At 41.1% G+C, this 26,321-nt stretch overlaps 1 protein-coding gene across 11 annotated transcripts in view; it reads left to right on the top strand.

Moving 5' to 3' along the window:
• Positions 1-25,047, top strand: part of LOC123510228 (fasciclin-2-like) — a 69,336-nt gene extending 44,289 nt beyond the window's left edge. For 3 of the 11 annotated variants that reach the window (XM_045265182.1, XM_045265183.1, XM_045265179.1), the window contains exons 15-17: positions 3,725-3,808; positions 12,670-12,880; positions 19,306-20,734. In XM_045265182.1, coding sequence (XP_045121117.1) covers positions 3,725-3,808; positions 12,670-12,880; positions 19,306-20,686 — 1,676 coding nt within the window. In that variant the 3' untranslated portion in view covers positions 20,687-20,734. Of the gene's footprint in view, positions 1-3,724; positions 3,809-12,669; positions 12,881-13,237; positions 13,367-15,403; positions 15,527-19,305; positions 20,735-21,483 lie in introns of those variants that run through there. The other 8 variants (XM_045265186.1, XM_045265188.1, XM_045265187.1 and 5 more) reach the window with 8 other exon arrangements.
• The last annotated feature ends 1,274 nt before the right edge of the window (positions 25,048-26,321 follow it).

The raw sequence follows: 26,321 nt of genomic DNA, 5'->3' as shown, positions 1-26,321 counted from the left end.
CAATATTTACGTACGTACGTAATTAATTTTAAAAATCGACATAAGAAAAAAGGCATCCAGACTGAAATGAACTACGTTTTTAGACGCGATAAATACTTAAACTAATAATTAGAATATAATATCCTTACCGGGTGGTTTGTTTACATAGCGCCGTCCAATGAGCGGTCTGTGTGTCAGAATAAGGGCGCCAAAATGCATCATAATGTCGAGATGGAAAGCACAGCCAAACCACATTATATTACGTATTCTGAATACGAAAAAAATGCTTTCCAGCCAAATAAAGAAAATATGGATTCCTCGTTGTATAAAGATTTTTGTTTTCTATTATATTATAGTTTAATTTTTTTTATTTGAAAATACGAATATTTAGATTAGATTTTACGGATTATTATTACTTGAGTTATGTTTTTCATGTTTTTAAAGTGTAATATCAAACACCAAAACAATCCTAGGCGTGCTAATTAAAAAAAAAAAGTTGAAATTTTAGAATGCCGAAAGTTATTTAAACGAAAGAAAAAAAATATATTTATATGGATAGACACGATCTTATTACAGATTATAATTTGATTTACATTCCTATCAATGAACAAAATACAGAAACAATGCAAACTCCAATAATAAACGAGAAAAAATTGTGATGTAGAACAGCAGGTTTTTTTTCACCTTTTCTCACCACCTCCACCACACCACCTTCTCCCCCCTTCTCCAACACAGTGATCCCTTAAAACACCTGCAAATACCTGTTAAACATTCGAAAAACTCCCTAAATAACTTGGCTGCAAGGTGAAGGGGCGGGGCTGGCGGGCCACGGGGCACGGACGTTGGGGGATGGGATAGGTGGTGGTTGGCGCCTTGGCGGCGGCGGTTCGGGGCGCGTGGTGGCCTGGGCCTAGGGGATGCCTTGTGTGTGTGTGTGTGTGTGTGTTGGCATGTAATTTCACGAGAGAGAGATTGGTGTTGGAACTTCACCCCCACATAACCGATGCAAAGAATAAATAAATAAATATGTTTTGATGTGTTAACATCACTCCTCAGTTGGATGCTCCTAGCCTGCCAGCCTTCTCTTCGTGGCATGTCTCAAGATGTATTAGACTTAGTCTAATACATCTTGGCATGTCTCACGTTGACCGCTATGCAGTCTTTTGAGCTTTCTTCTCTTTAACCCGCGTTGATAGAGGCGTCAGTTTGGATTATTGTTTGCTAGTTTATTTGTGGCCTTGTGATCTAGTTACTGCAGCGGGTCGGGGCGCCAGGGATGCCTTGGTGTGTGTTTGTTTGTTTGATCTGCTGCAGTCTCTGACGAGACAGCCAGACGTTACCCTACGGAACGAGCTCAGAGCTCATTATTTCCGATCTTGGGATAGGTCTGAGACCAGGCACACACCACACACCGGGACAACAAGGTCACAACTCCTCGATTTACATCCCGTACCTACTCACTGCTAGGTGAACAGGGGCTACACGTGAAAGGAGACACACCCAAATATCTCCACCCGGCCGGAGAATCGAACCCCGGTCATTTGGCTTGTGAAGCCAGTGCTCTAACCACTGAGCTACCGGGCTGTGTGTGTGTGTGTGATATGCCCACGGAAGAGGCCATATTCAGTCTGCGGTGCCTCTCTACAACTGAGCTCAGTGACTTTCGCTTTGACGTGGCATAAATACGAAAACAGGTACAGGCAAGACGGCCGCAAATTGTTACATAGCTATGGCGTCATCAACTCAAGTTGACCGCGAAAACGGGGATGAGACTGATGGCCAAAGATTCTGTACTAAGTATGTATATTCCTTGCTGGCGGCTGTCACGGTCGATGTGGCCGGTCTCCCGATTCAGGCCGCGGATAGGCCGCTGCACCATTCACACCCAATATTATCCTTCAAACTGTGGGTGATATTTCTGCTACACCTTTATACTGATTTTTTTTTTTTTCAACCTAGAGAAATATGTCTTTTTTAACAGTTATTGATGGAAGCTGAAATTTCAGACATTTGATGAATTTACAAAAATTCTCCGGAAGCAGATTTTGACATGTGAATTCCAGATATGTTTGCGAAAATCGTGATGTATGGCAACCCTAACTTTATAGTTTGACAGCACACCTTTCATTACTTCCTAACTTTCCATCACGACTCGCTTGTAATTTAAGGAGTGAACTGTTGGCCACATAGGTCCACCATTAACGGAGCTCCTCTTGACTAAACACTGATACCTTTCCATTAAATATACTGACAGAACTTCCCTTACTCCCCTTCTCAATTTCCATTATAGCTCGCTTGCATGTACTACTTGTCTCGTTTCTTGAAGGAGTGAAACCACCTCACAGCTCCACCATTCACTGAGCTCTTCCAGGGTAGGCACTGATGGTCTGACACTGCATACACAAGAGAAAAGTCATTCACTGGATAGAAACTGCATTGATTCTTGCCAACCTTCATTGAAATATCTTACTGTATCACAAATTCATGGACTCTTTAAATATAGTCTGCTAGTTGCCAGCTCTTCTCTCTTCCCAATGAAAATGTTTAGTGTTTAATTCCAGACATTTTAGACCAAATAGATCACAATTAGTAATTATGTATTATGAGCAAGTCACAGGAATATACCACGCTGCACTATGATGTATGTGTGTGTGTGTGTATATATATATATATATATATATATATATATATATATATATATATATATATATATATATATATATATATATGGTTACATGAAGTGTGTGTGTGTGTGTGTGTGTGTGTGTGATCTGTCTGTTGGATTCTGCTCACCCTTCTGCACCACTCACTTGTGATTAGTGTTGTATTTCTTGTGAATGGATAACATTTTCTAGCTCCTCCCCTTATTCATTATGTGCTCAGTCCCATGAGAAGTAGCAGCAGTATCCATCAGCAAGGAAGTAAGTACAGTTTGGTCCAACCACTTCTCTCTTTCATCATCTGGAATGATTATCTAATATGTGTCATTTACTCTTATTAATATTTCCTGCCCCTTGGAACTCTATAAGGAGATAAAAAGAGTTATGATGTATTCTTGCCTTGACACTCCACTCCTGCTATCCCTACCATCTCTTATCTCCCCCTACTGGTCCATGTTTGTTTGTTGTCAAGATTTTTCCATAAGAGTAGTAGATGTGAGTGTCATGAAAGTATACAGTGTACAGTGGCAGAGAGCTGTAGGAGACCTGGAGAGTGAGGCAATGGATAGATGGAGGCAAACACTGAAGGGAATTTGAAATTGAAAGATTTGTGAAAAAGAATCTGGTTCTTATATACTTACTGAAATCAAGGTAAAAAAAAAATGATTATGCAGTATGTATGAGATTGGAAGCTTCCAATAGCTAAAATCTTGCTTCATTCTATTCCCTGCAGAAGAGAAGGATTGCTACTACCTGTACTAATATGTGTGTGTGTGTGTGTGTGTGTGTGTGTGTGTGTGTGTGTGTGTGTGTGTGTGTGTGTAAATGAATTATTGATCAGATTCTTTCTACCTGTTGAGAATGTATATGTATGACTTCTTTTTGTCTATTCCATTAAATGTGCTTTATTTCATCTCCATTGTATGTACCATTTTCTCTCTCTCTCTCTCTCTCTCTCTCTCTCTCTCTCTCTCTCTCTCTCTCTCTCTCTCTCTCTCTCTCTGTGATGTGCCCCCTTTGTGGCTGTGTGTAGCTTTGTGTGTTGCAGCAAGCTGAGTTTGGGGTTTGTTCTGTGTGTGTTGCAGATCCCAAGACCCCAAAAGGTAATGGCTCGGGCGCGTCTGTGCAATACAGTAGCATTGCTCCCTCCACCACTGCCCTCGTCCACGGTACCTTTCTGTTTACTGTATGCTGTTGCTGTCTTCTCTGTGCCCTCACTGCCGCCACTATGTATTAAGGCTGTATGACTGGTACACCACCAAACGCTTAGACATTATTCAGACTTAGTGATCACAACACACGTTCACAACCAGTCAAGTGATATATACACAGACACAGACACAGACATATATACTTACAAGGATCACTTAAATTAACCAGGAAGTAGTCAGGAATGTGTGTATGTATGTGATAGTGTGTGTGTGTGTGTGTGTGTGTGTGTGTGTGTGTGTGTCTGTGTGCGTGTGCGCACATGCACTTGAGTACGTGTGCTTGTTACAAGTGGCCAGAGATGGTCCTGCCACACCCTGCAGGGTAAACAAGGCAAGGTACATCCACACACTGCTTGCTAGCATGTGTGTTTGTGTGTTGGTTGGTCCGAGCTGTGTTGACACACCTACCAATCTCTACACTGCCATCTCCCAAGGAATCTGGCCTCCCCCCACACCAGTGTTGGCCTAACTGGGAGTGGAGGCTGAAGTAGGACATGTGAGGAGTTCTGTGCTGCACAATGTCATATGAGACATCTCTGTGCTACACCTCCATTACTTTGAAAAAGCTCTACTTGATTGACATGAGTTTTTAAGGATGTTTTTATGCTTTTAGTGACAGATTAACAAGATTTGTTCATTATTTAAGAGGAGAAATACTCTTGGAAACCCAACAGGTCATCTCTGTGGTCTTTGAAAGTAACAGGGTTGAGGGAGCATAGTGTTTCAAACTACAGACCATTATGAATGATGTGGCTGATGCTATGTCAAGCTATGACACATGAAACATTAATGCTCACAGTGTCACTTTAGTGTGAAGCTTCACATTCACTATTTCCATGCACTGATGGGAGAGGACAAGAAGTAGGAGTATGACATGGAGAAAACACACATTTAACTGTAAACATTCCGTAACTTTTGAACCAATGAAAGTTTTTGACTATGTTCTTTTTAATTTTTCTTTTTATTTGCCATGGACTGTTGTTGCTTAGAATGTGTAGTCTCATGTCCCAGTGTTGTTTGTAGCTTACACTTTTTGAAGAAAACAATAAATCCATTTTTCCAAAGTGGCATTTTGTCCATGGTGTGTGAACGGATGCCAGCCAGGCAGGGCAAGCAGGCAGGCACGCAGGCAAGCAGACAGGCAGGCAGGCAAGAGTAGAGGAAGCCTGCTCATCCACCAGAACAAAGAACTCTCTGCTTAACAAAGGAACAGACTTTTCTTCCAGTAGCATTTCCACCCTTGTTGTCTTTTGATCTCTGAGTGTTGAGTGTTGGGGTTTGCACTTATGTCAATGAAGGCACCTCTCACCTTTCACTGAGCTGTGCAGTGATGCTCAGCAGCTTATCCCGCACTTCAGTACAGCCACCAGTCTGTAAACAACACCTGCTGTGAGGAGACCACACTGTGCATAGCTAGAAAGCTTTAATCATAGGAGACTGCCTTACACAATGCTATCTATACCCACCAATAGTATTAAGGCTGTTGCTATTAAAAACCATGAAACAGTAACATATAGCAGTGTCTTCAAGAAAAGACTGTGAATAGTGACTTCCCTACATAACTATTTTTTGGCCACCATAATCTTGTATTATAAAGCTGTATCAATACTAAAAGACAGTGAAAGAGTACTGTTTAGCATTCTCATAAAGGGAAAAGAAGTGAAAAATTAATAGGTTGCCATGAATAACTCCACTTTTTAGCAGCCAAATCTTCCAGCTATATTTGACTGTTAAAGCAACTGAAACAGTAATATCTAATAATATGAAAGACATTGATAATTAAACAAAAGTTTGAGAGTATACTCCTTCCAAGTAAGGGAGACATAAGGTAATGAGGTGGGTGTGATATGTGTGTAGGGAGGGACAAGAGGCTGTCAGAGTCTCACTTGTCATGGCTTAATGTATTATGACATGATACTCAGCACTTTGTTCTTGAAAAAAAAAAAAACTTACAAACACACCAGCTGACTCCCATTTTACGATGCACAAAAGTTCCAAACAAACCATTACCATTTAGGTTGTCTCACTTTTGCATCCCCATGACATAAGCCACACCCTCCCCTCACCTCCCACACCTCCCACACCTCCCACTCACTCCCCAGGGATGGCTGACAACTGTCTGGCCTCACAAAATGGTGTCACACTCAAAGCAGATCCAAACCTGGAAAGTGACACATTCTGAAATCACATGTAACCAAGTTCTGGTATGTATGTTTGTAGGTAGGCAAATAGTGGCAGATAGACAGATAGATGGATAGCTAGACAGATGTAGTAGTTTGTGAAAAATGAACAGGAAAGCTGTGGTTGCATGAACTGATCAAGTATTGAAAAGAGTGCTGCTTCTCAACATGACATGGACTCACTCACAGATGCATGAAGCCTTTTACTGGTCCTGACTCAGGATGGTGTGACTCACAATGCCCTCTACTTACCATGTGTTCATTACAACATAACCCCATTAGTTGTAAGCCAGGTCAAGGGTCAAGGTGATTGCCAGCCACCTTGCATGATGGGCTTTTGGAAGCTAACAGGTGTGTGAGGCAAGGGCTGGCTGTATATGTGTGTGTGTGTGTGTGTATTTACTGAGTTGTATTTACCTAGTTGTATTGTACAGGGTTCGAGCGGGGCTCATAGTGTCCTGTTTCCATATCTCCGTTTATTTTTTCTTAAAGTTATGCACATTATGTGCTGTAACAACTTCATTATCCAATGCATTCCATTTTTCCACCATGTGTGTGTATGTGTGTGACCTGGTCACCCGCGGCCCGGCAAGAACTGTCCCACTGCACAAGCTGTGAACAGAGTACGAGTACAAGATAACAAAGAGAATACTTGAAATATAAACTCAGAACAAGGACACAAGTTTAAGAGAAAGAGAATATTTGGCATAGACAGAAGATTTTGGAATGCTTAGAAAACAAAATGAAATTATAGATAATACAGATGAGGTGCCAGAAGAGTTCCATTGGAAACATAAGTAATGATGAGCACCAAATGGAAAGCTTAGTTCAGGTAGAGAGGTCTGTAGTTCCTGCGTCAGTGCTGGCTGGTGTTCTGAAGATAACACAGGAGGCAGTTAACACAGGCACACTGAGAGGTGAAGGTGGTTTGCTTAGGTGTGCATTATCATGATAATTCATAGTAATAGCAATATTGGGTTATTGGTTACCTGATCACTTTGTTGCAAAGTTCCAGATTGTTCTCCACCAGGCTTTGTGCTCCTCTTTGCTGACAAGTTTTGATGTGTTTTACTCTGGCAATTTTATTTATTACATATGGAACATGTCTTCCAGTCTGGAGCGTGTACACTGTACATAGATACCAGCACCAGCTGTTGTTCAGGTGCTGGTGTCACCTACTGTAGTCTGAAAGTGTGTGTGTGTGTGTGTGTGTGACAGTGTACGGGTGTGACTGAGGTGTTGAGGAGGCTGGTGCCGCTGGTGCCACTGCTGCTGCTGCTGTGCTTCCTTAGATTGTTGTCTGTGTGGCAGGGGTTTAGAATGAAGGCCTTCAGGATGGAAGGGTTGTGGTGGTACATTGCCGTTCTTCATTTTTTGCTTCTGAACTCTGAAGTATTTTTGTATATGATGCAGAAGCAAAAGATACTTTTACAAATTGGTATAAATGGCATGCCTGTCAGCATGTAAAGAAACTGTTTTTATGTGCCAAGACATTCCGTGGCCCAGAAGTGTCACTTGCCTGGGGCGCACCTCCCAGGCCACTCGTTCCTACCGGCTTGTTTTTGTTGTGGCTTGTAGCACTTGTTGTCCCCCCACACTTGTGTTGTCCAGCACCATCTTCCATTCACTGCAGCTCCGTCAGATGCCGTGATTGATTTTGGCTGGGACTTGGTGGCTTTGCCAAACTTGATGTGAAAGCAAAACACCCACGAGAATTTTTAACCTGCTGTTTTACCTCAAGTTGGGCCGTCTGGTTTGCTATATGTGGTTTTGAACTATGTTTGATACGTTTGTGATGCAAAGCCACTGTTCTGTCTGTAGTGGAGTCACAACCCAGCAGTTTGTGACATCCCATTTATATAGAGATGCACGTCAAGCAAACACTGGAGGCTGTACCAACGTTAACCTACCCCAGTGCCTCTGTGCCCACACTGCCAGGCATTGGAAAGGGAGTGTCAGCTTAGTAACGAGGTGGAGGCTTGGCACTCACCCCTCACTGCTTACTGGCCTCACTCTAAGTAATCCACCACAGTAGACTTTCAATAAAACATACTGTATCCCATCCATGTTTTTTTTTCCAATTTTTTATTAAAGGACTTAATTTTTTTTCATGTTTTATAATGATACATAGTGTGTGTTTTTATCATCAAGGGAGAAGCAGAGAGTTGATCAGCCTTACCATAAGTACTAGTATTAGCAACTGTGTGAGTCTTGCTAAAGTTCTAGAGAAAGTATGGTATGTGTGTGTTTGATCTGCTGCAGTCTCTCTGTGTGTGTGTGTGTGTGTGTGTGTTTGCATGTTAGGGTTGGTAAAGAATATAAAACTAAGCAGGATATAAGCAACAGCAAATATAAACACTGGCTCACCTCTGCAAACACTGCTCAGTAGATATAAGGACACACACACACACACACACACACACACACACACACACACACACACACACACACACACACACACACACACACTAGCAAGGAATCAAGCATTAGGTAATTGAGAGCAGACTGTCGGAGAGCAAATGTGTGAAGGCAAAGTGTCTGATGCACAACTCTTGACAAATGGAGTGTTTCTAAATGGAAAGTGAGGTTGCTTATAGAAGTGCTGTGTGTGATGACTCAGACTGTAATACCAGACAAAGTAATGCTACCGTAAATTATCTAATCAATTATTTCCAAGGTATTACTCTGGTGTCATCAAGCAACACCTCTGTGACTCGCAAAGGAAGGATAGGGAAGTGTTACAAGTGTTAGTGTTGATGTGGCAGAATAGTGATAATAATAACCGTTTCTTGAAGTTCATGAGCTCTGCGACTTCTCTTATTATTTAGAGTGCTGTGAGTGAAATGTTCTTGTGCTTTTTGTGTGATAACAACAATAAATTTAAGAGTCTGTGAACCTGCTACTCACTCTTTTGCATCTTTCCCTCAGTCTTCACTTCCTTGATGCTCTACGAGATCAAGGAACACAAGACTGAGAGGAAACACTGTGCTAGACTGAATATTAAAGTGGCAGGTTATGTTAGTGCTGGACTGATGTAACTGGTGCTTAGTGTGACTGTCCCATTGGTGCTGCTGCTGCCATATGTGAGTTAGTGGTGGTATTGTTGTGGCGGTGGTGATGGTGGTGATGGTGGTAGTAGTGGTAGTGGCGAGCGATGCAGTGAGTGAGCTGCTGTCTTCTCATTATGCAGTGTGTGTGTTGTTGTGTTTGCTGATGCTCATTTACTCTTACCTTTTTCCTCCTTTTCTTTCTCTTTAAAGTCCAATAATAAAGCTAGCAACGTCATTGCTACCTACTGTGCAGCGGAGAGGAGGTAGGAGAGTCCTTCCTTCAATATCTGTGGTTCTCTGTGTGGGTGTTGCCTGGAAGTGCCCACACCAACCTGCTGCCAATGCTACTCACACACACTGATAGTAGTCAGGCCACTTTTTTTTTTTTTTTTTTTTTTTTTTTTTTTTTTTTTTGCTACCCTGTCATATTAACTTGTTATTTATTTTGCTGAGGATGATGATTATAAAAATCCATTTTTTTTCTACATTTCAACTTTTACAGTGTGCTATTATTTAATTCTATATATTAACTTTAATATGGGAGCAAAACTTTTTCTTCCTTATTTTTTCCAATAGCACATTTTTGTTGCTCTTAATTGAAGTTGTGTTTTTGCAGTGACAGGTCTGGGCATTACCAAGGTGGCACTCTTAGGCACTAAGTGTAGCACCTGCATGACCATTGGCACTCTCAGCCATAGTTAGTCCCGGTATATTGACAGAATCATGCACTTCTCACTCTGATTGATAAAACAAAGCCATTTCTTCCTTATGTATTTATTAAGCATCATTTCTTCCCTCTACCTGTGCCCTGAAGTCAGCATCCTTGTTCAAAAAGAATATTATCATCAGTATCCCTTCAATAATCCTGTTAGGATATATGTTAAACAGTCTTTTTTTTTTACTATTCATGCCCTCAATCCAGTCTCCTTATGGGAAAGAAATATTAACACATTCTTTAACCTAACCTAATGTCACATGCAGTACACTTCTTTAAGTATGCAATGTGATAAAAAGGTCATTTTATCAACCTTTTTTCCCCTAAGTTAGCCTCCTTGTGGGAATGAATATAATGACACTGTTTCTCTGAGCTGACCCACACACTGGTGCAGGAGTTGTGTCACTCACAGTGAGAGTGCTGGGCTACAATTTACTCACCATTGGCAAAATTGTACACATCTATTCACTTCACCTATTGCCAAGGCTGGTGCTCACTCTCTCTTTCTTCTCTCTCTCTCTCTCTCTCTCTCTCTCTCTCTCTCTCTCTCTCTCTCTCTCTCTCTCTCTCTCTCTCTCTCTCTCTCTCTCTCTCTCTCTCTCTCTCTCTCTCTCTCTCTCTCTCTCACCCAACCACCCACTCACTCACCCACTCACTCACTCATTCACTGATCCTTTAACTGTTGTAGGAATCTTCATGCTCTTGTACTAATTTGTTATTGAATATGCTGAGTTACAATATTTTGAATGTTTTCCTTTTTTTTTCTCTCTCTTTTCTTCTTTTTCATTAGGCAAAGAGAAATTATAACTGGTTATTTTTTTTATCATCATTATTATCAGTTATTATTATTTTTATTATTATTGTTGTTATTATAATTATTATTATTATTATTATTATTATTATTATTATTATTGTTATTATTATCATTATCATTATTGTTGTTATTATTGTTGTTGTTCTTGTTTTTTTCATTTTGTTCTTAGGATTATTAATTATTATTTCTGATATTATTGTCATTGTGTTTATCATGACAAGCTGGAGAGGTGGTGTTGTTGAGTGGCCAGCTGGTGTACAGTGGTGATTGTTGCTGAGTGTGTGCGGTTCACTGCCCACAAACACCCAATGGAGACCCAGGGCTAGGCAGAAACCATTTCAGTACACTTTGCTTGGTGTGGTGGCTGGAGTTGAGCCGTACAGACCAGTGGGTGCTCTTGCTCTGTGGCTAGAGTGGGTTTGATTAGTTTAAAAAGAAGAAAAAAATGAGAACACGTCTCAACATGGTGGTTGTATGGCGCCGCTGGCAAGAGTAGGAGGCTGGCAGCCCTGCCCTGCCATGTATGTATCTGTCCTGTGTGTGTGCTTGCCCAAAGAGATCTAAAGTGATTTGCACCACACCCTCGCTGGTACCCAGACCGGAGAACATATTCTGAAACATTTCTGTGCCAACCTCCACTGCTTTCAAAAGGATTTAGTAGAAGTTACTTGGATTTAAGGATGTTTTTACAGTTCAAATGACAAATTAAAGTAATTTCTGTGGCCTTGAGAGAGTAAAGTGTTTCAGAATAGAGGCTGAGGTGTATGCAGAGGTAGTAATGACTTGATGATCATTGTGATTGTGTTTGCATTCAGGCCAAAGCTTCAACCCTTGAATGGCTTTGTTCTCTTAATGGAGGGTGTCTGTACTACTGATTGTACTGTACACCGCATGAACACCTCAACTGGTGATGTGGTATGATGTGAGGTGAGGGGAGGTGATGTGAGGTGATGTGACAGCCGACCAGATGCTGCTGCTGCAAGTGAAGTGTGAAGTCACTCTCTGGGCAAGTTTGATTGATTTTGTCTCTGCTTTCCTGGCCTTGGTTAAATAAACAATAACTTCATGCTTTGGTTCCTACAGGGGTGACTTATCAAATGGCGCTCTCTTTGTGTACTGGGAATAATATTAAACTGCTCTCAAACAAATTACAACAGCATAGTTTACTCCTCCTTATCTCTCTTTTGGCTCTCCATTTTTGTTTCCTGTATTGGTGTTTCTCTTCTCATTCTATCCCATGTTAAGAAAACTTTAGGCTTTAGATCTTCTCAACAAATTAAACAGAATAATTTACTCCTAATCATCCTTCCCTTTGCTTTCCATTTCTGTATCATGCACCAGTGTTTCTCTTCTCATTTCATCCCATGTCAAGGAAAATGTAGGTCTTTCCTTCCTCTGAGTCACAATGAGACCACACTGAGTTGTCACCATGAGTGGTTTTTCTTCACACATCTCCCTCTAGACAAATTTTTGTTTTATTTCTTGTTTGTGCTTGGCGGTTGTGTTGGTAGTGACTGACTGATTGGTAACAAGCCTCATCTCACTCCTCATCCCATAATGCCTGTGCCACGCCACCTGCTTCTTTCTTGTTGTTTTCTAATACCAGATGGGCAGGAGTGTTTCATGTCTGTGTTCTAATTTTGTTTTGATATGGTGATGGTGCTGGTGAGGGTGTGCTTGTGGTAAGGGGAAGGTGTCCTAGTGAACTAACACATTCCCATTCATGTTTCAGGAAATTGATGCTTCCTCCAAACTATTACTATTTATATATCAGATGTCTTTGACTAACACTACTACTTGAGTTAGCTCAATAGTGTATTGAAGAATGAATTAAAAATAACCAAAGTGTTACTAAACCACCAAAATGGGAATAACCATTACAAAATAAAGAGCCATTAGACAGTTAGTGGTAAGGTAAGTCGTAAGTTGTCTGCTGAAGTAGTAACTATAGAGAAGGATTGGCTTTCTCTGCACTGCTGGGTAGCCGAGTGCCTGCTACATTGGCACCCTGCACCGGACAAATAGATAGACAGACGGTTGACACACACCTTCCCTCTCAGGCCATGACCCAGCCGAGAACTCCCAGGAGAGCGGTCCCAATGCTGGCGTCATTGTGGCTGTCATCATCATCGTCATCTTGGTGGTGGCGGTGGTGGTGGACGTGACCTGCTACTTCACCCGAAGTGCCGGCCTCATCGCCACCATTGCCAGCAAGCGCGGTGCCAAGGATAAAGATAAGGAGACCATGCTGGAGGACGGCAAGAATGCAAGGTAAGACTGGTGCCGTGGTGACTCCCTTCCTTCAGAGTCACCCGTTGAGTTTGTCTCCTCATCTCATATATGTATCTGTACTTTACTGTACTGTACTAATGCATCTGTTTTCTCTCTTCAGTATATGCCAGTACCAGACTTGTAAATAGTATATAATTTTCGCCAAGTATTACAGCTGTGTCTGTGGGTGTATCCGTGGTGATTGTGGCTGTAGCTGTAGGACAAATATGTGCTGGGTATAGCTGAAACGTGTGCAGGGTTCAGCCAAGACATGTGTTGGGTGTAGGCTGGGTTTGTGTTGGGTGTATGGTGTGTGTGTGTGTGTGTATTTGTCACCTCCTTCTCCCTCCCTGCTAGTGGTGACACCCTGACTGAAGAGTCCAGGAAAGACACCACACTCAAAGAAGAGAAAGAGAAAATCCTCCCTGAGAAGGAGCCACATAGTCCCTCTGAGAAAAACATTGATAACAAATCAGAGAAACAAAAGTAAGGTGGAATTATGAGACTTTCTTGGTGTTGGATGCATCGTTTCTTAATGTTTATTTTGAGTTAGCCAGAAAGAAGTGTCTGGTGTGTGCGTGTGTGCTTACTTTTTTTTTTTTTTTAGTGTGTGTCTGTGTGTGTTTAGTTAGTTGTTATTTTACAGAGTCTGAGTCATATTCCTGTGGTTCCATCTCTGCATCTGCATTTATCCAGTTTTCCTGTCAGTGAAGAGTGGAGAGTGGAAAGAGTTCACACTGACTGGGGAAATGTGAGATGAACAACTGAACCATGGGACTGTAGCTCAGGCATTGTGAAATACAGTTAAAGAGATACAGTTACATAGATAAATACACACATGTTCTGAAGCTGTTTTGTTTAATTATTCTATTTTTTTTATTTTTTTTATTTATTCTTTTTTATTTATTTATTTATTGAGGCTTGTGCTTGCAGTATTTATTTTTTTGTTTTCAGTGGTTACACAAGTTCGATATTGCTTTTGCACCAGATTCAAAATATTTGTATGTGCTTTTCAAATTGTGCACCATTTCTCACCAGTTTTCCATATAAAGGAGGCAGGAAGGTAGCCAAAGCAAAACCTGTCTCATTATATGAATAATACCTGTATTCTCAAACATTTTGCTTTCATTACAACTATTCTCAAAGGCTACGGAGATGATTAGCGATGTTCTCAAGACTGTTTCTCCTGCTGATAATGTAGAAGTCTTGTTAATCTATCACTTCAACTAGAGCCTTTTGAGAGTAGTTGAGGTGCAGCCAGAAGTGTTTCAGAATTTGTTCCTAATACTATGTATGGAGGAGGGGCCTTCAATCTCCTCGCTCCTTCCTTGGTATGGTACCTGCCACTCAGGATACACAAGCTAAAGTGGCAGCAGTTTTCCTCAACCAGCTCCTTGAAATTGCAAGGGGTGAATGATTAAAGGAAATGAAGAATCTAGAAGGAAAAAGGGATATTGGTCAGAAGCAGAAACATGACATGGGTTAATAAGTGTGAGACTTGTTTCTCTTAAGAAGTCCAATGTCAAACTTGAGTAACCACACCGTGCGAATGCTGTCTCATCCAGTCCACTGCGGCGAGTATATGGACTGCAACAGTGCATGTGTTTAGATGACAGATATCAGTATTTACAGTGGCAAGCAGTTGGATGGTTGTTAAACAGTTAGTCAGGTGAGAGGTGACAGTCTGTGCCCAGCTTGGCTGTTCACTGGTGGCAGTATACTCAGGCTGACCAATAGCCACTGAGGGCTTGGTCATCACCTTGTTCTGGTCAGTGGTGTGTCACACTTCACACGTCTTCCCCGAGTCACTCCAAGCATCTATCCCAGCGACCATCCTCTGTTTCATGCTGCCCTTCAGATAATTTCCTTTCATAGTGCCATCAGATCAGTTCTTTGGTGCCGCCTTCAAATGAGTGTTTTTGTGATGCTCCAAAGCTGGGCATGACTCTTCACTATCTTTCTTTGTTCCTTCATGCTCGGTAGTTGGTGCCTTGGCCTCACACTGTGGGGTGTTTTGCTGTAGTCTAGTCTGAACTACTTGTACAAACCATCAGTATCATAAGGCTGTCTCCCATCTCAGACATAATGCACTCCACTATACTCCAGTAGACTAAATAGGGAGGGTGTTGATGGTGTGGTTGGGGTCTTATCAGTGAGAGGAAAGTGGTTTGGACATGTGGTAATGGTAATCATCTGTGTCAAGTGCTGCTGTGTTTTCGCTTGTTTCATAGCTCTGAGTTATTGTTCGGTGCCGAGTGCTGCTTAGTGAGTGTCTCAAGTCAAGCAGGTCACTTCAAGGTCACTCTTGCAAATATACAATAAAGTCAGTTTGGAGCATCTTTTTACTTGACACAGCTTCACTGGGTCAAGGAAACACCATGCAGTAGTTTTGCCCACAACCTGAGAGTGCCATACTGTAGCAGGCTGGCCAGCTTGAGTGTACTAGGTGCCTCCATTCCTTGGTGTGGGTTATGAGTGGTAGGCCTAACTGAGCCTCTCTCTCCCTGGTCTCGCTGACACTAGTGATGAGAAGCATGAGGGCAATGGTCAGATGAAGATTGAGAAGGAGGATCTCAAGCCAGAACAACCCAATTCTGACAAGAAGGATTCCTCAGAACCCACAGAAACCACTCCCATGATTCAAGGGTAACTCTCATCCCTGCCTTGATTAGTGTGGTGTCTGTCCGTCTGTCTGTGTTGTCCAGTAATGTGTAGTGTCCCCAGCATGTGCAGTAGCTTACACTGGCTTGAGGAGGTGTAGCTACTGTCTTTGTGTTGACTTATGAGGAGCTCCCAGCATGTGTACTGTGTATGTGTGTGTAGTGTCCCCAGCATGTGTGGTGACTTGCACTGGCTGCTGTTCCTCTGGTGACTAGGGAAGAGTTCCTCATGGTGTGTTCTCTCTGTCTTTGTCCATTAATCTCTAGTCCCCAGCACACTTTGTCTTGAAATGCATGATACACTGTTTACTCACTGTTACCACACTCTTTATGATGGTGGTGGTACTATTCCTGTATTGTCCATTAGTGTGTAGTCCCTTGCATGTTTTGTGCCCTGTCTTACACTGCAACACTCTTATTGCATCTTGGTTCCCTTTTGTGTCCTGCCTCTTCATCTCTCAATCATTGCAATAAGTCTCTGTCTTACCAACTCTTGTCAGTGACGTTGTCATGGTAACATTTCACTATCATCCTCATTTGCTGATTGATCTATATATTCCCACTTTCTTTTAGAATATGCAGTGAATATACTTTATACCTACCAGAACAACTGTTTAATTATAAGATGCCAGATTATTTTGATTTGGATAATGTGGTACCTTATTTGTAATCAGGTAAGACTTCTGGTAGTAATAGTGTCAGTTTGCTGCACATTTCAAAACAATGTAGGAATGCATAGGCCAGTCACATGAAAACTTTAGAGAAGAGAATAAGGGAGGCTGTAGGAAGCTTTCACACCTACACATGGCACTCAGTATCCTGGTTGGCAGGATTACTGTGACAGAGTTGGTGGATTTGAGAATTCTGCACCAAAGCTTATTTTTGCACTTCTTTCCTACCTGAAATGAAAACTACATCTCTCGGAAAGGAATTACAGTGATCTAAACCAAGCGAAGTCATGTTTGTCTGTACGTTTGCTCGGAAGACTGCCATTATGTGCTGTGGAGTATTTATTATTACATTATTTTGTTGTGTCAAGCCTTTCTCTCCCCATTCTCCATTTGTACAGTAAATGTTTGTTTGGGCATTTCTCCAAGTTTTGATGAATGTGTGAACATCTTGGAATGTCTTATTTGTCAATCTCCTACCTTTAAATGGTAGCAGTAGCTTTTATTGTTGTTAATCCATTATTATAATTTTATGTCAAGCTTTTAAATGTTTGTTTCTGGGCATTTTTCCAAGTTTTACCCATATTTGATAACCTTTGAAATTCCTCAATTGTGAACCTGTATCCTGTAAAGGCTGGTGGTAGTCTTTACAATCCTGGATTACCTCAAGCTTTCCATCCCATGCAGTGACAGGAGTGCTGGGAATGTGAAATGTCTGTACAGAAAAGATTAGTCAATAAGCATCAAGAAAACTAACCTTATTACACTAATCTCAATATTTATACGAGATTACTGTGAGGTATTATCTTGCATTAATGAAGCTATGTGATTGTATGCACCTAGACTTGTACTTGTATGGGATTATAATTATACTTCAATTGTTTAGGCAGTCTGTTGTATATTTGTATGGTGGTGTGTATGTACGTCCTATATGTGTGTGGGTTAACTTGTGATTATAATTGAGATCATCTGGCAGTGTGTGTGTGTGTGTGTGTGTATGTGGTAAATATTTCTCTCACTTGATGTACAACTGTTTCTCTTCTACTTTGAGTGTGTTGTTCTAATCTTGGAGTGTGTTGAAATCTTCTCATATGATTTCTTTTCTTTAGTGTTGGGTAATAATTTCTTTGATATGGTGTGAATGTTTCTCTCAGTTGATGTACAGTTGTCTCATTTTTACTTGCATTGTGTTATTTTGTATCTTGAAATGAAATATGCTCATCTGATCTTGTATTTCTTGTGGGAGTATCTTGTTCTCTGATTGATAATGAAGGGAGTGTGTTCTGTCAGTGCTTCTTAAATACCAAAGACTGACTGACTGACAAATATTCCTGTCAAAAATTCATTTCTTTAGTACAATGATTCATTTTGATATTCATTCTGCTTACTATTTTGGCAATTTTGTAAAGCTTCAGAAATATATGTTGAGATTAGAATAGTAAAGAAAGGCCATTAATCTTTTGACCTCCATAGACTCTCCCTAATGCAAATAAAATTGTCTAATCACACCCAAAAAATCAAGGTAAAAATGCATCTCAATATTAAAGGTGTTAACATACTTCATTTCTTCCAGTCACAAGCATTTGATACTAAAATTTCATTGAGCAGATAACCACAAACACACTGACTGCAAATATATATCAGTTTATCATGGGTTCTTTCCTGTGTTTTCATATTACCAGTTCAGTCATCTTTGGTTCTTGTCAGTACTGGTGTTTATTGAGTTTAGTAGCAACAATTAGGAGTTTACCTTATGCTTGTTCCATTCAGAAATATAAAGATTACCTCAAAATTTCCTCATGTATTTGTTGCACTTAACCCCTTCGCGCCGGATGTTAAAAAAGCCCACTTGTATGATATACGGGTGGTAGTGCCGCGTGCCCGAGTGCGGGAAACTCGTGCAAGCTTGTCGTACTTGTCATCTTTGTGTATTATGCTGCTATTTTTTAGTCACTATATCGCCTTCGAAGAGGAAAGTGGACGCTTCTCTCTTCGGAGAAAAAGAGAAAGAGAGTGTGTGACATTTGCTAATATTTTAGACAGCACAAGCGGGACGCATGTAGCTTATCTTTCGAGAGGAAGAGGGGAGGAGGAAGGAGAGGGAAGGAGAGAGAGAGAGAGAGAGAGAGAGAGAGAGAGAGAGAGAGAGAGATTAGAAAATTTGTTGTTTTGTATTTGTGTGTGTGTGTGTGTGTGTGTGTGTGTGTGTGTGTGTGTGTGTGTGTGTGTGTGTGTGTGTGTGTGTGTGTGTGTGTGTGTGTGTGTTTTCTTGAATGTTACAAGGCGGGACCCCGCATGTAACTTATCTTCGAGAGGAGAGGAGGGAGAGGGGAAGGGAGATGGGGAGGGAGGAAATGGAGATGGAGAGAGAGAGAGAGAGAGAGAGAGAGAGAGAGAGATGGGAACAGTCTATGCCATTGGGTAATTTTAGACACAAGGCGGGATGCATGTAGCTTATCTTTAGTGATTGGTGGAGACAAGGATGGTGGGAGGAGCACTAGGATTTCAAGGACAGCATATGGCGTGTGTAGTTGGTATCCAACACACTATACGGGACAACTGAACTGAAGAAAGCTCAGAAAAGAAATATGACGTCTACGTAGGCGTCACCGTATTTGCTACTGGGGCTTCATGACGCCTACATAGGCGTCACCGTATTGAAGGGGTTAAGAATGTCAAGTATTACTGTATACGTATTTGTATTGTCTCTAAAATGTGAAGAGTTCTCCACGATGTCACTAGTTTATCATGTTATGTTTTTTGTACTCTCTCTAGTCTAAACACATGGTATTTGTAGCTAGTGTGGGTGCTTACCAATGTCTCCGTGGTGGGCCAAGGCTGTCAAGAGTCACATTGTTTTGAAGTGTCCAGCATTCCACCTAATCATGCTTCAATATGTCACCATTCTACACATTCCCTCATTATTTCCTTCATAAGTCACTGATTCCACTCATGAAATTTTTAAGTTGTGTTGGCACATTCACTTCAGTCAATTTTTAAATTGTGTATTTGTAATAACCTTGTCATGTGTAACTTACCAAATCAGGTTTTCTGAGATAGTCAGACATGTTGATGAACTCTGACTGCCAACTTTCAGACGTTCCTCCCATGAAGGCATTGGTAAGAACCCGCAGGTGTGGAGAGGCACCAATGTGTCTGACAGGAGTGAGGAGGCCCACCAGGCACCACTCAGACTGCCACAGCACCACCACATCACTGCAATGACTGCCATACCTCAACACCCACCACACCCACCAGGGACTGAGGCCACACAGAACACCAAACCCGTCATTCAGCAGCTACACAGGAAGAGCACAAGGAAGGAAACCGCCCATTCCTTAATTGTCACAGGTCACGATTTCTTTCACTCACCGGATGAGAATAGATTGAAGAACAGCACCAGCTCTCCATTACTCGACCAGTCCTACTCTGATGACTCAATCTATGAGAAGGTGTTGGACGTCACTGAGCTGAGGGAGAAGCCAACCACTCAAAGCCCTCACCTAACACACAGTCAAGAATTACTGGCACAAGTCCTTCTGAAGAAACAGCCATTCAAAGAGAGGGAAGATAACCCCTTCCTACATAAAGCCACCAAAATGCACCCTGTGTCACCAGAAGACATGGTTTATGACTTGGCAGAAATTCCTCACCCCAGCAGATTAGTAAACCTTCTCTTGGGCAGCACAGAAATGCTTCAAGATTTACAGGTCCCACATTATACCTTTGGCAGCACAGAGGCCCTGGAGTTTGGAAGTAGTGAGGTGCTCAGCCAGCCAAGTACACATCTTTTAATAGGGAGCAATGGAGATGCACTCACACACATCATCCCACCAAGAAAAAGTGAAAAATACAATGATAATCTCAGAATGCAGTCTTTCCTGTCAAACAGTAGGGAAATATTGAACAGTCCTCCAAGAGTAACAGACAATAGACCTCAAGATGGAGAAATACTAAATGGTCCTCCAAGATTGACAAACAGCAGATCACAAGGTAGAGAAATGTTGAATGGTCCTTTAAGATTACCATACAGCAGATCTCAAGGGCCTCCCAGTGTGGGATCCTGCAGCACCCACTACCAGCCCACAGACGCTGTGCCTCACCAAACACAGACACAGACAGCTTACAGAATAGCACCGTACGATGACCCCATCATCCCCACAAGGCCTCCCCGTCCCAACCCTCCTAGAAGACAAGGAAAAGATGCACTGCAGAACACCAAGACACAGCCATTTACCCCTCTCCCTGCTGCTCGCAAGGGCAAGAAACCTCCAGAGAAAGGAAGCACGGGACACAGTAGTGACATATCACAGCACACAGGTCTCAGCCTCAGCATGGACACTCTAGATTCAGCGATAGACACACGCCAGTCACCACAGCCACACCCTCCTCCTCTGCCCACCACCCGCTCCCTCAACAACCTGCTGGATGACTCAAGCAGCAGCCTGCGGTCATACGGCAAGCCAACACTGCTGTAGCCTGAGTGTTGCATGGTGGCTTGTCGGGTTCAGGTGGATGGAAGGTGTTGGCATGGTGGAAGGTTAGGCATGTGTTGTGTCAGTGTTGCGTGTGTATGGTCTGTAAGAGTTGTCATTGGTTTCATTATGTCACTTAGGTTGGGATGCATTTAATAGCTGACTAGTGTGCACTATCTCATGGTTTGTTTGTGTGGTGCAGATTGTTTTGACAAATGATTTACTCAGCAGATTTGAAAAAAACATTCCAGAAATAATTAGATACTGAGTTTTAATGTGATTGCTAATTTTTTTTTTTTTTTTTTTTTTTTTTTTGTGGTTAGCATCATGTAGTTTGTTGGTAGTGTCATGTACTGTTGACTCCCTAATTGATGAAGCAGTTTTCCTACATATAAGTCTAACAAAAGTGACATTTGTCATCCTTCATGGCGGCTGTCATTGGCCAAAGCTGCCTCTGATGTGTATCATATCACTCTAAAGCAAACATAGATTTAAGGGCTTTTGTCTCATGTAATGTAAAGTACTAGTCCCACCTAAATACCTCTATCAAATCTCTCTAAATCAAAGCTAGTATTTCTAAGAAGGATTAGTCTCCTTTCATGATAGAATGGACTTACTTAGTTTTTCCTAAATCCCACGTAAAAATATTTAGTTGTACACAAAACAGGAGACTTTTCTCACACACAAACTTAAAACCCTTAGTCTCTTGTAGTGTAAAATAATTATTTGGAACCCCACATGAGAGCATATAGTCATATACAAAGTAGGGGCCTTTCCTCTAACATGCTCCTTCCTTGCAGTGATGATGACAAGGGAGAGATCAAGAAGGAGGAGAATGAGGATGAAAAACTAAAGACAAGTGAATCATAGAGCAGCATACTGAATGATTCTCTGTGTTAACCAGCCTTCCACCTGCTAGTCTTCACCAGACCCAAGTGCGGAGTCCCTCTCTGTCTGACACAATTCCTGGGTCAGCTGCTGCAGTGAAAAAGAGAGACAGAGAACTAACATGCAGATGGCTATGTGCATTAAGAAGCCATATTGTGATAAGACAGATTTGTATTTTTTTCTTTTTTTAAAGCTGCTGATTTTTTTGTAAAGTCTGCCAAAGAGAAATAAATCAGTGTTACAAGAAATGCATGTGTGTGTGTGTGTGTGTGTGTGTGTGTTGTGGTAATGTCTTCTTCAGTATGTGTACTGAAGAAAGTTGGCATAGTAGCAAGTGTGTGTGTGTGTGTGTGTGTGTGTGTGTGTGTGTGTGTGTGTGTATAAAAGATTTAGCTCTGAATGTAAGGCAGATTTTTTTATTACATATATTCCAACAAGTCTCAGTTGACAAATGATTATTATTATCATTATTATTATTATTATTATTATTATTATTATTTTGAATGTACTGCGACATGTATGCAATGTGTACGTGTGAGGTACAGGTTGAAAGAGGCCGGCAAGCTTTCATTTAAGTGCACACACATCACCATGTCTTTACATATATTATGTAAATGTGCAAGTTAGCAACAAAAACTGTGTGCCGTCATGAAGGAAGGACCCAATTCTTGGCATGGCAAGCAATTATTTACATTTCCACACCACACACAAGTTTACAAGACAAGTTGAGGGTCATGCCTGCCTCCCTCCCCGTTATGTTTAGGATGCTTAGTGTGTGTGTGTGTGTGTGTGTGTGTGTGTGTGTGTATGTGTGTGTGTGAGTGAGTGAGCGTGTGTCTTTGTCATCTTGCTGTGCTGATTATAGCCTTATACAATGTAAATTATATTACTTAATGTTCACAAAATATCTCCTAAAGTGAAATTTAATATTGAACAAGTACTAATTGATTTCCATGTGAATCAGAGCCTTGCCTTGAATGTATCAATAAGCTGTGTAACCAATCATTTGTATGCCCGGCAACACCCCAGCCAGGGAACCACCACTAACTACTCAGGCGTGGCGTGCGGCTGCCCCAGGGAACACCATACCACACCACCACACTACTGCACCACCAGTACTCAGGTGTGGTGTGGTGGCCGCCCCCACACCACCACAACACCACACAGTTGGTGCAGCTCCCTTGGGGCTTTTTCCCCTCAGGTTGTTTCCAGTACAGCTCAGTCAGTGAGCAGTGAGTGGCCGGGAAGGACACAAGATCACTGATCTAATTCTTCCTGTTGTCTTCAAAACACATTTGTTAAAGATGTGCAACAAAAGTTTCCCTTCATTTTGGGGAAGAATCAAATACTGGATGCTTTATTGTGAATGAATACATTCAGTATAAGAAACACTTGTTGTCTTCTACTTCATCAAGGTACATTTTTATTTTTTGATTTTCTTCTTATAAAAACTAAGAAGCCTCAGACCAAATATTTTGTAACATTATCATGTTTGTAAAACTTTGTCAGTTTTTATACAGAAGCTTATTTATTTTTTCCCTGATCTTGTATCTGAAAAGAGTTCATCAAACAGACTGTACTGATTAAGAATTTGCCATCTAGTACTTGTGCTTCAGTTGCAATGAAGTTGCTTAGATAAGACTTTAATGGTTTAGGAATGGCAAAAGTGCATTGACCAGTTAATGGTGAAACTTTCCCTTGCAAACTGAAGCACGTGTGTTGCTTACAGTTTTGCTCCATTGTCTCTCTTAACATATTCCATTGAACAACACTTATGAATCATCAGGTTTCCGAGAGTACCAGTTCAATGTAACCCGATACTGTACGAAGCATAGCATTCCCTTCCTCACCAGGACTGGGATTGCCCATCACTCATATTACTTCATTACTAAAGGTTTGAACTCTGATAGCATCAATTATGTACTGTAAAAATAAAGGAAAAATATGGAAGTGTTGAGACAAAATGACCCTCACACACTATTACTACTGCTACTACATGTATCTATCTCCACTCTCTCAGCTCTAAATATCTACCTTTCTCTCTGTCACTAGGTTGTACTTACTTGTTGAAAGCTGTCAGATTTTGCTGTGTAAGCTAACCACACACCCAACACCAAGCTGATATAGCCAGAGAACCCTTGCCTAGACTGAAAAAGAAATATAATGACTGAAATATATGAGGCAGAAGGAAGAGTATAGACATGTTTTGTTCTTATCATGGTTCTGTGTGAAGCAGCTTGTGATATAAGGAGAGTAAACCTCCTTGAATAATTTGTCCAAGTCCTATGGCTTAAATGTTGTATCAATTGCAATATATAAATGCTTTTAACTACAAGGCAGCAGTGTGATAAGTCAGGAAAGGAGAAGCATGGCTCTTACAAATTAGAATACTGTACTCTGTTTGCAAGACCTGTTTGTTTCAAAGCCTCATCGGTGATGACAAAGGAGAGAAAAGAGGAAGAGTGAGACAAATAATGGGGGATGACAAGCCAGTGTGATATTACTCTACCTGACCAAGGACTGTAATCTGAAACAATTCTGTACCACACCTCCACTACTTTCAAAGGCTCTAGTTGAAGTTATATAGTAGTTTTATAAGAGTGTTTTTTGTGTTCTGGTAAAATATTAACAGTGATTGTTACATTACTAACAGGAAACACTCTTGAGAACCTGGTTATTCACCTCTGTGGCCTTTGAAAACAGTTGTGGTGAGAGACCTAAGTGTTTCTAAATAGGGCCCGCTCCAGGACTCCATGCGCCATCCTCAGTGTGTGCAGGACCAAGATAGACTACTTAGTGTGATACCTCACCTCTCAGTGCAAGGTCAAGATATGTAGACTCCTAGTGTGACAGTTGGCATGTTGGTCGGTCACTTACCGTCAGGCTGCTGAGCTGCAGTGTTTGCAGGCTGCTGTGTAAGCTAATGGTGCAGTGACTGGCTTTTCACTGATCTCAAGAGTTTGCATTGCAGTAAACACATGTTGTAAGTAACGAATGTAGAACCTGCAGTATTAGTATTTTTACTTTGTTACTACAGGAATGAAGGTCTGAGTGTGAAGGAGTCAGTCTCTTGTTTTGCCAACCTCATAATATCTTGCTCCATTATCTCTTTCTTATTTTGGAGAGGCAACACTATTTCCATTATTTTCAAAGTACAACAGAACCAACAGAAAATCATGTTTTTCAAGCTTCATTCTCTTGGACATTTTGGTATGCTTGAAAAGGTATGAGGAGATATAGGGTGAAGCAGCCTTCCTTCACTTGAGTAACATGTCTGGAGGGTGAAAGGTGAAGGGTGACAGGGCCAGTGTGGGGCACCGGTGGTGACAATGACGTGATGGTGCCGTGGTTGCCCTGCACTGCACGGCATCCATCCCATTCAGCGTGGTAGTATAAGGCCAGCTTTTTTTATTGTGATTATGTATGATTAAGCTTGTCTGTAATCTTGTGTGGTGAAAATATAATATCTAGTATTATTTTATGGCCTTTTCTTTGCATGCACTGATACAAACAGCTGTTTCATAACTGTTTCATACTTTCTTGGCTATCTTCCTTCAGTCTCTCCATTACTGGCGCAAAGTTGAATCTCTCACTAAACAGGTACTATTACAGACAAGCCCCAGCTCTTAGCAAGAACAGAAACCTCACACTTCATGAAGGACTTGTGAGGAGGTGTGGGGGAAATATGCCTACATCCTTAAAGGTAAAGAGAGGTGAAGGAGCCAAGACATGCACATGAATGGAGAGTAGCATCTAGGAGTTATCTCACTTGAGAATGTGAAAAGACAAGATATGAGCATTTAAAGCATCGGAAGCAAGTATATTTGTGTGGTGGCCTATAGCATCAGCATGTATGCAAATATATATCGTTTTTTTTTTTTTTTTTTTTTTTTTTTGCAGGAGCACTGACCTGTAATAAAAAGAAGAAAAGGAAAAAAAAAAAAGACGTACTGAGGTGTCAATCCTTAAAAATATATAATAAATAAATGAGTAGAGGATAAATATCTTAAAACCTCCTTTGGAATTCCAGTGATATGAATGAAGGAGGACATACAGAAGCAGACAGGGAGTCCCATAAGTACAAAATTGAGAGTAATGAAGTGAAATGACAGAGATAGCTTGACAGATCAGAAGAGACGAAGAGTTATGAATATAGGAAGATTTAAGGACATATTGAAGACACCAAGAAGTTTCCCTGTAATGTGAATGAATAGTATCGTGACTCAAGTGAGCTAGTAATGAAATAGCTGAAATAGATTGACAGGGTTGAAAAGAAGGCGCCAGTCAATTTCTACTTAATTTATGTTTCATTTATCAAGAATGATGCTTTGGTGGAGGAAAGGGAGAAAGGAAAGGCAGGAAGAGGAGAAGATAGATATTACGAAAAGAAGAGACATGGGAAAAGAAGGAAAGACAAGAAAAGAAAGTAAACGGGAGAAACAGGAAGAGAATATGTAAGCAAATATAAAAGCACGAAGAAGAAAAATATGAAATAATTACAAATAACGTGTAAGAGGGAAAGAGACACAGAAAAGATGAGAAAAGGAGGAAATGAAAAAAGGAGAAAGAAAAAAAATATGGAAGAAAGTAGAAGTGCGCCTAGAAACAAGAAGAACAGAGAATTATATAAAATGACTTAGATGAGGATGAGATAAAGAAAGAAAATAAATGTAAACATATATAAGGAGAGAAAGAAGCAGAAAAGTTAAAAGAAACAACATTAAAAAGTTTTAGGCTCGTAACTCTTAGC

The sequence above is a fragment of the Portunus trituberculatus genome, chromosome 28 (assembly GCF_017591435.1).
Source record: "Portunus trituberculatus isolate SZX2019 chromosome 28, ASM1759143v1, whole genome shotgun sequence".
Taxonomy (NCBI): Eukaryota; Metazoa; Arthropoda; class Malacostraca; order Decapoda; family Portunidae; genus Portunus; species Portunus trituberculatus.
This window is presented reverse-complemented; position numbering and strand designations above follow the sequence as displayed.